This window comes from Malus sylvestris, chromosome 9, assembly GCF_916048215.2.
Source record: "Malus sylvestris chromosome 9, drMalSylv7.2, whole genome shotgun sequence".
Taxonomy (NCBI): Eukaryota; Viridiplantae; Streptophyta; class Magnoliopsida; order Rosales; family Rosaceae; genus Malus; species Malus sylvestris.
Window position 1 is genome coordinate 29,322,062 of NC_062268.1, and position 12,667 is coordinate 29,334,728.

Here is a 12,667-nt window from a genome sequence, read left to right on the forward strand (position 1 = left end):
AAAATTTATAAAAAAAAATTAAGCTAAAATTGTTATTTAATAATTTCAAGTTAAAATTTTAAACCATAAAAATTAAAGGAAAAAAACAATTTATGAATTATGGTTTAAAATTTTTTGGCTTAAGATTTATTAGATTGGCCCATCACCAATTTGTCCTTATAAAGTGGAGTTGATTAGAGTTGACTTCGTGTCTTATTTTGAAAAAAAACTTCTTCCACGTGTCGTGCTGAATTGTCACAATAAGCAACAGCAAGCAAAGCCTTGTAGCTTTCTTCTCTCTAACATGCCTTTCATCAGTTCATTATCCTCGTTGCCTCTGTGACTGCCATCAGGCACAACATCTCCATCCACACCACCCTCTTTATTTAGCCATTACTATCAGGCTATGATTCAAGGCATCGTAGCATCTCCCAAGATATTACGACGCCTCGAATCAGTACAACCGGATCTAATTATTCGCTTAATTGCGAATGAGATGTGATTTCCACACATCCTATTTTACTTCTCACACACCTTTTTATTTTTCAACCGTCGGATCGGATGAATTGAAGAAGATCAACGGACAGAAATTATCAAGGGGTGTGTGAGAAGTAAAATAGAATGTGTGGATAGCACACCCCATTACGAATAAGAAGATGCACAAAACATGTGTCGACTCGTCGTATAGAAAACTGCAGTGGGAAGTGGGAACCAATTATTGATGGAATTGACAAGAGTTTGCACCTATAGATTTGCTTCCTACATATACATTTTACAACAAAGCCTAAAAAAGTAAGAGCTAAAAATTAAAAATTGTTGGCTAAAGTAACAACAATGCAGAATCTGTTACAATTTTGGAAACTGGTAGATTATGTTGTGTCTCATCCTTCTTCCTTCGGAAGGTGCGCTCAACCTGAAAATCGATTTAATGCCCAACCTGAAATAGAATACAGAAACGGCAGATTCAGGATTGTCAAAGTTTTACATCTCGTCATTTGAAAACCGATCGGAGCAGATCATGAAAACCCGAAAGAAGTAACCATTCCCGAGTAAGTTTAGCAAAAGTCAGAAATCAAATGTACAATATTCTTCGGTGAAAGATAATGAGATGAACAGACATATGATTCCACGAGATGGTGAAAGGACGAGTCTTCAGTGTTAGATATATTAAAATTTTGCGTAACTGGTTATCCTTAAATCTCATGGGAAAATCCAAGCAAGCATTTGTATGTGAAGAATATGCCCTCAGAAGAAGTTTAATAAAAAAAATGTCGGAACAGACAAACTAAACAATATTTCTACTAAATTGCTTGCATGCCATCAAGCGACTTACCAAAATTAGCGAGTTGGGCGATGTTAGTTGATCCTATACGTATATAGGCAGAGTGGAAGGATCAGGCTGGTGGCAGTGAACGCCGACAAGTTGGGCACTCCATCTTTATATCCATCCACCTTTGTAAACAACCAGAGTGAAAGCAATGTTCACATGGTGTCACCTGCAAGGGAAATAGAACATTAAACCAAGCACCTAAGTTTGGGTACTTATATTACAATATAAAACATCCCATCACAGTACCATGCAATCAGTCGAACGTTGTGTGAGATCAACTGCAGTCATGCAAATGACACAATCTGTGGTGTGATTTGTATTCTGATCGAACCTTCTATAGTAGCTATATTTTTCAGGTAGAATCTGTAAACCATCAAACAGAAATGAGATATAGATATAATTACGGACCTTCAAGATGAAAATTCAAAAAGCATTTAGTTACAATCTTTTGTATTACATTCAATTGAATAAACTTTGTATTACATTCAATTGAATAAACCTGCTCCTTGCTTGGGGAAATTCCACAACAGGTTACCCGTATAATTAACATTGATTCACAATACAGCAATGATGGCTGTCTTGATGTGAGTTTGTGTGTCATTGTGACGTCAAAAGGGAAGTGTCTAAAAATCAATTTCCAGTAAGATATAAATGAGCAGTGTTAGATCGAACCTGACGAGGAATGAACCACCTAGAGCCGAGATAGTGCTGAAGAAGAAGAATGGATGCTTGCAGTCCAATAAATACACCCAGACAAATACACCAACTCTTGTCAGGCTCAATGCGCATGAAGTTGTTAGGGCAACCAAATATGTATAATGGGACTGCAAGTCGCATAACAGTCATGCCCAAGATGTAATGAGGATGCAAAGGTTTTCTTGAATCACGAATAACATTGGTGATTATTTGAGGTATCCAAAAGGAGTACATAAGGAGAAGAATAGGCCTCAGGAAGTTATGGAACTCGTACATGAGCAGAATGCCTCCCAAAAGGATCCCATCTGCAAACAGGTAACAGTTCTCAATAAAGACAAATTTTAAATCATGCCACCTACTATATCAAAGTAACTGGAACAATAAATTTAGTCTACCATCAAAATACATTAGTTGTTCTCGTTTGGATATATAAACTTGAAACTACGAAGCAAGCATCAGAGTATATTAGCCTAGCAAAGATGTATGTAAAAATTGTATATTCACGATGGTGATAACACTCGCTTACAAGGTTTTCTCAGAACACCAAAGGGGCTTCTATTCAAAAAATTTAAACGTCAAAGGGCTTTGTGTACTTTTCAAATCAATCTAACTCGGTTGTATTAATCAAAATGTAGGTCAAGGACTCAAGCGTCATTGTACTTTTATACCTTTACAAATGTACCATACCTAGAAAGTCTGAGTTAGCTTCTTCTATGTATGTTCTGGCCCTTCGCCACTAAAAGACGACTAAAGCATATAACTTCTAGCTGGCCAACTAGGAGTGATAAGTAGAACTTCCAACCAAAAACAAAATGGAACTGGGTGGAGAGGCCCAAGATCATTTGAACTCTACTCTACTTCCCCGATGTGGGACTAGTACTCTCAACCCATCTCAAGTGTGGTATCACTTGAGCCTAACACCTGGACAACTCATATTGGGGGACGTGGACACGTGTGGCCATTGGGCCCAGCACGTGAATAGCCTACTTTGATAATATTTTAGTATGTAAACATCCAACCTAAAATCAAAATTCATCCTCAAAGATACAACTATTATGAAAATTCACGCCCTCACCTTGTTAAAATATTTGCATGTGTTTCATTGGGGTTTTATTTCTTGTATAAATTTTTACTCTATGTACTTTATATAATTAACTTCTAAAATATTTTTTTCCTTTAAGAAAACTCACGCCCTCACCTTGTTAAAATATTTGCATGTGTCAATTGTTCTTCTGAACTTCTTTGTTTTAAGGCTAAATACTTCTTCCTCAAGAATATAACGAAATTAACTTCTAGGAGTAGGATAGCAATGGATATGTAGAATCCATGTGTATGTATGCATCATTCCCGATAAATGCTATAACTCTACATACCAATCAAAAGTTGATGAAATGGCATTCCACATGCAAACAAAGGATATATTCCAAATTAGTACTTACAGAAACGGCTATACAGAACTGAAAGCTCACGCCTCATCGTCTCCCAACCTTCCCCATTATTTGTAGGCCTACTAGCTTTCCATATAGCAAGAAGATATCTCATCTCAAATATTGAGAATACCACAAACTTGAAAAAAGCGGCAGTTGCAAAAGCATTAAATAAGGATTCTGTATAAACAAGAAATAAGGCAAAAAAAATATATAGAATTAGTAAGGAGAAACAAAATATTTAATGCCTAAAAAATACTGTCAATAAGCAAAAATTAACATGTGATAAGCAGAGGATATAGGCACATATTATTATTAAGTATACGAAGACAGCTGGTCAAATAGGACATGTATTCTATAAACATAACAGATGATACACATGTATCAGGCTGTAACAAACTTCATTTAGGGTCTTGAGAAAAAGATTTCTTATGTGGAAGGCTGGAAGCATGCACTTTGCAGTGCAACTCTTAAAGAGCCCATCTGGTTTTATTTCCTTCAGAAATCTATGTTCCAAAAAGCTACTATAAGTTGGTGAAAATAATATTCGAAGTAGTTGCTTATCTTAAATTAGGAAGCATTGTTCTCTATTTGCAACTTTGATGTGTCAAAAGACAGGAGCATTTCTCATTGTAATCTTAAACTCAATACTTCCCGATCACAATAATTTACCCTTTTGTAGTGACTATACTAGTATACTACTACAACTGCTTCAACACAAGTGTCTTGCTAGTATAGTTACCAACACTCTTAAGGTTGGAAACATTTACAAACAAGGTGGTAGTGACAAAGAGCTAAACTTACCAACAAGTATTCCTGCAGTCAAATGCAGAAGGCAGAGATAAGAATCCATGATAGCCTGTTGGCCAATCATTAAAATCGAAATTTTGGCAGCCCCCTGAAAAGTGCACTTATAAATACAAATGCATGTATTATTAAAATCCAATTTTTTTATTTTTTTATTTTTTATGTTCAGACAAAAATTCTTACTGACTGAGTGTTGCTGTGCTCCATTTGCCGAATTAAGAGAAGAACTTGGAGAAAAGAGACCTGAGGAACTACGTTAAGGAATATGCCTACATATATATAGCATAAAACATTGAAATTAACATGAAATACAATGATAAATAAAGGATACAAAGGTGACCATCAAAGTATAGTTCACTGCTTTGTTGTAGTACACCTCCACATTGACAGAAGTAGCATTTAATATAAAGGGAGCGAAGCAATCACCATCATCATCCACTGCAGGACTCTCCATCAACGATTCTATATGGTATCGATCACGATCTCCATCTAATAAAGATTTGTAGAAATTTGAATGAGTGTGGAACTTTAGAAACAAACAAACAAATAATTATGTCCATTCACAACATAAGACCAGAAGGTTTTGACCTCCCACAGGCACAAACCCCTCAATACAAAGAAAATAAAAGATTATATGAAAGAGAAACAAATTACAAGAAAAGAATCAGTACATACATGATGAAGATGGTTCATTAGATAAGCATTATATCCACTTATGTGAAAAACATAGAGCTCGTTTGGATATGCTTTTAAAATGACTGAAAGAGCTTTTGGTAAAAATATTTTTAGAAACAATCCTTAGTAAAAATGCTAGTAAATCCTGGAAAAGCACTTAAAGTGCTGGTGCTTCTTGTAGAAAGCATTTAAAGTGCTTTTGAAACCCAAAAACATTTTCTCTAAAAGCACTTTCAGTCATTTTAAAGCACATCCAAACGAGCCCATAGACTAACAATTAAAAGTGCTTCTGAATCATATCTTATTAGGCAAAGTGTTGGCAAGAAATGTGAAACTAGTTTAGAGAATCTGTAGTTTCTAACAACAACAACAACAAAGCCTTTTCCCACTAAGTGGGGTCGGCTAAAATTTAGAGTTACATGTTTTTAGAGAAAAAAATTAGGGAAAGGATGGTGAGGAAGCGATTAAAAGGAAAGAAAGAATCCATACGCTGAGAAAACTCAAATACCATTATGGGCTGACGAGACACGTGAAATTTGGCCTGCGATTTCTATATTACAGTGTTTCTCCATTTCATAAATTGGAGCTGCAGTATGAGCAAATAAAATTATCATAACATGATAAAAGCAATATGCAAATAATTTATAGTGATGTGGGAGAAATTACAATGCTTTTTCCTCCATATCTTATCTTGAGGAGATTCTTGGAAAACCTGGGAAGAGAAAACTCGAAGCTGTTCCAAAGGTATAGACGTAACATGTGAGTACTTGAAACCTCTGTAATTGCATTTGACTTTCTGAATTAATTACTTATTCTTATATTTTTAATTTTTTATTCCCAAACAATTACAAGTGTTACCATCTCTCATATATTTTTGACACTCCAGATTACAAAAACTAACATATGACTAGAAGCAGCGAGCAAACACCAAAACATAGTGCATCATAAGATGACAGAAAGCAGAGCTACAAAGCTTCATAACAATCAATTGAACAAAAATTACCATATGATACGGATTTGACAATAAATATTCTTCTTCTTGGCTTGACTCTCCCTCTTTTCCACTACAAAATGATAAAGCACATATTTTTTTCTTAAAGAGATAGAGCACATATGTATAACAGAAGATATTAAATGCAAGCGGGTGTAAATGATGTATCAATGAAACGGAGCAAAAGCCTCCAATAACACAACCAGGAAAAATTACCTGTTAGCTACCATTCGAAGTTGTCTAAACGGCCATATAAATACACCCTCCACCCTGATTTGAATACCACCAACATTGTGTTCATTGTCAAACACATCATGGAAAATAATAACCCCCTATTGTCAGCCAAATGAAGAAATAGACTGTTATTTAAAAAAAAAAGTATGATAATTAACGTTAACACTAAAACAAATTCTAAAAACTAAACATTCAAGGAAATAGTGTTACAGTTATGTAGGCCATGAGAAGATAGCATATTTGAGCCTTTTGGCTGCTTGGTGGTTTAAAGATGATCAAAGCCCATCACATGAATATCATACAAGTGCACATGCACCCCAATGTGATATGGGGAAACTGAAGCAGGTGCGCCAGGGACTGTATAAAGATTCTAATTTAAATCCTTGAGTTTCAAAGTATGTATTTACTCATAAGGCAATGTGAAGCTGGCCCCCAAGCTTAACAAGAAAAGACAAAGTCTACCAATACATGACTCACAACACAATAGCCACACTTGCTAAATCAAGCCTCCAATGCTACAGGGAAAAAATTAGACTGCTAATTCATGGAAAACATGTTCCATCAGGATAAAATTTATTGGTATAAATGCATCCTGAGGCATTGCTACATTGGCCTGACCAGGCAAAGGCCGCTTAGGTTTATGTCATGTGTGTGCATGAAACCATCCATCTTTGAATACACACATACATCTATACATAACTAAGTTCGGTCACACATTGGACAAAACTCACCCACCCACCCACCATCTGTATGAATAGACCTGCACATTCATCACCAAATATATAATGGACGTGCCATTTTTCTGTCGCTGATATCATGTATAATAATGCTCTTTCTCAATAAAAACCCTTTTTATCTTATGAACTCAGGCATATAGACAGAAGCAGACCTTATCTAATATGACAGTCATTGAGGGTTCAAACTGCTCACCTGCACGTAATGTACACCAGTTATTTTTGTCTGCGTGCTAACTAATTCAATGATAGTGTCGCCATGGGAATTCCTAAAATCCGGAAATCTGGAAGAGCTATTTCTAGAATCAGGAAACTTCCAAATCCCTGCAACTCACATGTAAACATACGTATGTCTAATCAGGTCAAATAGAAAATTTTGTAAGCTTAGTTTTAAGGCTCCATTAATTTTTATAGTAAGGTGCTTGAATATAATGTCGACTATAAAGATAATTTGGGTTTGTGCCAGAGGACACAAAAAGAAAGAACTCATGGAATTTTGAAATATCCATTGTAGTTAGTTATTTAGATAATTCATAATATTAGACAGAACCTAATGAGCTATATCGTATGGGAGAGAGTTCATTTTTGGGCTTCCCTTTGGACGTCCATATCTTGAAAATGTATGCATACCGTCATCCAGAGGCTTATGCCACCCATCATACATTGGTTTATTAGGTCTGCTGCCATCTCCGTTGCTTAGCTATACTTTGTAGTCTTTGTTGATTAGCATATTCTAGATAGATTTGTGAGCAACTTTGCCCCTGTATTGATCTATTCTTTTTAATGAAATTATCTTTCTTATTAAAAAATGTAGCATTGTTACAGCTACACAATCCAATAAATTTTGCAACCTCTGCTTCTTACCAAATTACTTCAGCAATAAGCTTCACGATACAAAATTCTATGGAGAACACTAAGAACATCTTAATGATCCAGTTAGTAATGAACAAATTTTTAACAAGTAATAGCAGCAATAACTAACATTATATATATATATATATATATATATATATATATATATATATATAAGTTACAAACCTTTGTAAGTTCCTGTTATATTCCACGTAGAAAATGGTCCCAAATCAATTTCATCTTTTCTTACAAATAGCCACTGCAAAATGAAAATTGAGAAATTTAGAAGGTTTGTTCAATTTCATACCATTCAAAAAACAAATTTTGGTCATAAACCTACTTCATCTAAAAAGTACATGGATACGTCAAACAAATCATATCAATACCAATATCTGAAAGTGATGTAATTGAAAAACTTTAGTGGTTAACAGCAAACGACTAAATAAGCATTTAGGTCCACATACTTTTTCCTTTTATTTGGGGGAGGGGAATGGTGAGTGTCAAACTCTTGCCATGTTGATGCAGCCCAAAAATGAGAACCACCAAGGAAAAAACAAGCAGACAGAAATATTGCACCACATGTGAATCATTGCTCATATAGTTTAAGTGATCATAGCAAAATTCAAAGTAAAGCACAACTAGTGTGGTTCTCCAACTAAATTAACTAGGAATTAAAAGTCACGATGGGCTGCAGAACACAGCATCTGAAACTAAATTAACCATAACTTTCTTAAGCAACTGGCTTCATAACTATGGTTCACAACATGAATGTGTTAGTTTTCAAAAAGTATAACACCAATATTGAGCTCTCCATTAACCTAACTATAGAAACGTGAACTTCGATTTTCATTTACCATCGTATCCATACCTTCCCCACCAAAACTTCACACTGAGTTAATATAGGCTGTAAATACCATATAATTATTTACATATACACAAATGCAAACAGCAGTTGGCAGATCAAATTCACGTTTCCACATTCAAATTCACAATATTTACCCCAAAAACATCATAAAGTTCAATCACAAACAACCAAATGCAACAAATTAAGCACGGAAAACAAAAAACCCGAAATTTCGATTACCAACCTCATCGCCCCATGATCGAGGCCGTTCCCGCAAGGGTCTAAGACCGGCCACCGGCTGAAAAAGAACAAAAGTGACCCAAACCCAGAATAAAACCCGGTACAGCTTGCTCCGCCGAGACCACAAAGACCCCAAATTCCGCACGACCCCCGAATCAAAACCCATCAATCCCATACCCGAAATTCAATTCCGAATTTCCACCGCCACCGCCACCGCCACCGCCACCGCCAAGCCTCTGTGTTGGGAAAGAAATCGAAAAATCGAAGAGAAAAACAAGAGACCCATTGGAGTACAGAGGTAAAGAGAGAGATAGAAGGGGGGTTTTGCTTCAATTGGAGTCAAGCATTGGAGGAAGTTATCAGCCGATCAATGGAGAAAGTGAAAGCTCAACGACTAATTGGCCTCTAATTATTCTTAAGCAACGACAACAACAAAAACTAATAACAAAGGAAATACTAAATTTATAATTTGATTGTATTTATTTATAATAATAGTGATAATTTATTGTGGGTTGGAGGTTAAGAGGGTTGGTTCGAGAGCTTATGAGGAAGAAGAAGGCGTGGAAATGGTGGTTGACATGTCCACTGGTTTTGTATTCTGGTTTCTGGTAAATGGAGGTAAGAGAGGGGAGGCTTGTTTGGGGTAAGGTAGGCGTACGCGCCTCAACGAACATGGGACTCACCGCCCAAGTGAGTGAGGGCTCAGCATCATTCTTGTTCTTGTTTTGTGTGGGCTGGCTGGTCCTTTCCAACTAAAGAGGATAAATATAGCCTCGTTTCGAATTATATTTTTGTAAGAAATTATATTTTAATTGACATGTGAGGTCATATTTTTATGTCATCTCTAACCGAACATACAAAACATATCTCTTAATAATTTATTAGTTTTAAGTTTATTTTTAAAATTTATAGTTAATGTAATTTAACTACCGTAGTAGTAAACTAGATGAGCAGTGACGGATTAACTACTACTAAAATTTTAATTTTTATATTTAATTTTGAAAACTACATTGTAATCAAGTCAATCATATATTATGAAAGATTCATCTTGAAAATATAGCCAGAGTAACTGTTGACTAAGTTATGTTTGTAAGAAATGCTTTAACATGAGATGCATCATGAGGATCGTATATAACTATATGTGATTTGACATAATTCCATATCAGATAAATCTTGATCGAGATTGTGATAGAAGAATTGAATTGCATCGTAACTACAATCAAGGTTCGAAAGACTATCATGATTAGTTCGCGTATTCTTCTACTAATCCAAGTAGCCATGACATGTTAGATGTCACTCATGGACTGTGGAATTGAATTAATTCATTAATTAATTTTGTTGCCGGATTTAGTGACCTAAGAGGTCACACACATATGATAAGTTTTAGTAACATTATATGGATGATGATAAGATATAATTAATTATTTGGACTTATTGGTCATGGTTTTAATTAAATAGGCATTGGGCTTTATTTAATTAAAAAGCATCCAAATCACAAATAAAAAAAGGGGTAAGTGAGGGGCTTGGCACGTGGAACAAGTCCATGCCGCCAAACCCTAAGTAGGGTGCGGCTAAAGGGACGTCGATGAGTATATAATACTCCTTGTGTTTTCTCTCTAATATATAGTGCAAAAGTTGTTCAGTTTTGTCCCTTAGAGAAAAGAGAGAAAAGCCAAACATCTTGTGTGCCACTCATCCTACATTGATCCAAGTGTGAGATGTTGCTAGCACATCAAATCGATCACTCCATCATCCAGTGCTAGTTTTTTCAATATGGATACTCTTAGAGGCTCAACATCTGGGAACTTCGGATGATCAATCATGAAGAGGAAGATTGCAAGCATGAGAATGATCCAATCAAGCGGCATGCACGTGACAAAAGGTTCCAGTAAGTTAATGTCTACGGCTTCTTAACTTGTTGCTTTATCTATTACAACTAACTGAATATATAATTGCAATAACATATTGTATGTCATTTATTACTTTCCGTTGCGTATTTGATTATTCGAATTGAATTTATCCTAATAATATGCCTAGAAACCCAGCAATAAGAACCTCTTATAACATGTCAAACGATTGAAAGAGAAAAAAATTTAGACTATAGCCGAGCGCCCGTTGTAATCTTTAAAGCTATATATTTCGAGAACCACAGTGGATGTATCCTAGTTTTGAGGGGTGAACCAGTTGAATTTTAAGTCCATTATTTCATAGTTTTGAACTTGTGCCCATCAAGGGCTTGTTCTAAGTTTTTTAACCTACAATTTTTTTTTTTAGTACAACAATATATTTTATACTAAGGGGAGGGGGAGTTCGGCTAAGCGACACAATGGGTAATCTAATTTAGTATCGAATTCTCCATCCATGAGATTTGAACCTAAACCTCTCACTTACAAGTGAAGAAGAATACCACCAGACAATAGTTCTGAGTAGCTTTAACCTGCAAATTTTAAGCTTTAATAAGTCATCACTTTTGTTTGTTCAAATTAAGGGTAAATTAGTGAGACTTGAATGTGAGAATTTATCTTTGATTTGTTTCTCTTACGATCGTGTGGGGTACATGGAAACGATAAATGAGTTGAGAACCATATGCTTGTGATTCTCGATGAGTCTGATAAGCTATATACCAATTGTAATAATTCAAAAATTAGAAACAACTCTAGGATCCCACAAATTTGAAATCTGACACCACTATTGTCCCTAAACGGTCTTAGGACCAAGCGATACTTTCAACTCATATTCATATTCATATTTATCTTAAAACATGAAATTGATTTAATTTGATGTCTTGATTTTTGGACAAAAATAACCAAAATACCTCTTTTAAATATATTGAACTTATGTGCTTATCTGTCTCTCAAATACATGTCGCTAATCTATTAGACGTTATGTGTTCATCAGTCATGTGGAATTATAAAATGGAAATGGGGATAGAGTAGTAATACTTAGGGGATACAGTTGAAATTCATTTGGTTGATTTTTGAAAGATTTCAATTTTTGACTTACATGTTCTTCATTGTTTAGTAAGTTCCTTGAGTTCAGATATTGTTTCTAGTTGAATTAGGCATACTAGTTGATTATAAATGCAACTTTTGTGTTAGCAAATTGTGTTTGTGAGTTTATGTCACATCCCGGTCCAGGTCCCTACTACATCCCAGACTCGATTCGCCGTAGCATGATATTGTCTGCTTTGGACCCCAACCACGCCCTCACAGTTTTGTTTCTGGGAACTCACACAAGAACTTCCCAATGGGTCACCCATCATGGGATTGCTTTCGCGCGAACTCGCTTAACTTTAGAGTTCCGATGGAACCCGAAGCCAGTGAGCTCCCAAAATGCCTCGTGCTAGGAAGATGTGAGAATATACATATGTTTGGGCCCAAAATAACATGCTGGGCCGAGTATAGAACCACTCTCGGCTCGGGAGGCCTGGCGACAGGGGAGCCTTGGATCATTTAGTACGTGGGCTCCTAAACCTAGGTCGGCTAGGTCATATTACATTTACGAGTCGAGTCCTAACGCGATAAGGAGTCTCGGCAAGGGTAATAACCCGGAAGTGAATCCGGCTCAATAGAGGACTAGGTTCACAATCCTAGTAAACATAGGACTGGTCGAGTGGGTGTTTGATCCGGAGAAGAAGACCTAGTTCGAGTAGGGTTTTGACTCGACTTCAAAGGTATCCAGTGCTATAAATAGAGGAGGTTGTGCATCATTCAAGGCCCTTACAATTCAACACAAAACTGCCCTGCGCAAGCTTTCTCAACAACTTTGAGATTTTTTCTTTTCTTTTCTTGCTGACACATCTTCCGTTGGCATCAACAACACTGTGGAAGCAACCGGTGATATCTTAAGTCGGCATAG

The 12,667-nt window shown here is 36.0% G+C and overlaps 1 protein-coding gene across 3 annotated transcripts; it reads right to left on the reverse strand.

The window, feature by feature from the left end:
* Window positions 1-677: 677 nt before the first annotated feature.
* Window positions 678-9,516, reverse strand: LOC126582853 (transmembrane E3 ubiquitin-protein ligase FLY2-like). 3 transcript variants are annotated; one of them, XM_050247081.1, is made up of 15 exons: window positions 8,814-9,516; window positions 7,912-7,984; window positions 7,070-7,197; window positions 6,122-6,237; window positions 5,918-5,978; window positions 5,581-5,647; window positions 5,423-5,500; window positions 4,571-4,728; window positions 4,423-4,482; window positions 4,237-4,291; window positions 3,445-3,612; window positions 1,982-2,310; window positions 1,556-1,672; window positions 1,313-1,475; window positions 678-916 (listed from the first exon to the last, which is right to left on the reverse strand). In XM_050247081.1, exons 1-14 carry the CDS (start codon window positions 8,982-8,984, stop codon window positions 1,374-1,376), a joined length of 1,683 nt encoding a protein of 560 aa, XP_050103038.1. In that variant the 5' UTR covers window positions 8,985-9,516; the 3' UTR covers window positions 678-916; window positions 1,313-1,373. The 3 variants fall into 3 exon arrangements, with proteins under 3 accessions (XP_050103038.1, XP_050103037.1, XP_050103036.1); XM_050247080.1 differs by having other exon boundaries at window positions 678-892; window positions 4,237-4,330; XM_050247079.1 differs by having other exon boundaries at window positions 4,237-4,330; window positions 8,814-9,515.
* Between the last annotated feature and the right edge of the window lie 3,151 nt (window positions 9,517-12,667).

Bases quoted from the DNA above. Each gene is read 5' to 3' on its own strand.
- LOC126582853 (XM_050247080.1), bottom strand. From the start codon at position 8,984: ATGGGATTGATGGGTTTTGATTCGGGGGTCGTGCGGAATTTGGGGTCT. The intron at 6,238-7,069 runs GTGAGCAGTTTG...GGCTGACAATAG, and splicing joins CTGGTGTACATTACGTGCAG to GGGGTTATTATTTTCCATGA. The intron at 5,979-6,121 runs GTAATTTTTCCT...ATCATTTTGTAG, and splicing joins CTTCGAATGGTAGCTAACAG to TGGAAAAGAGGGAGAGTCAA.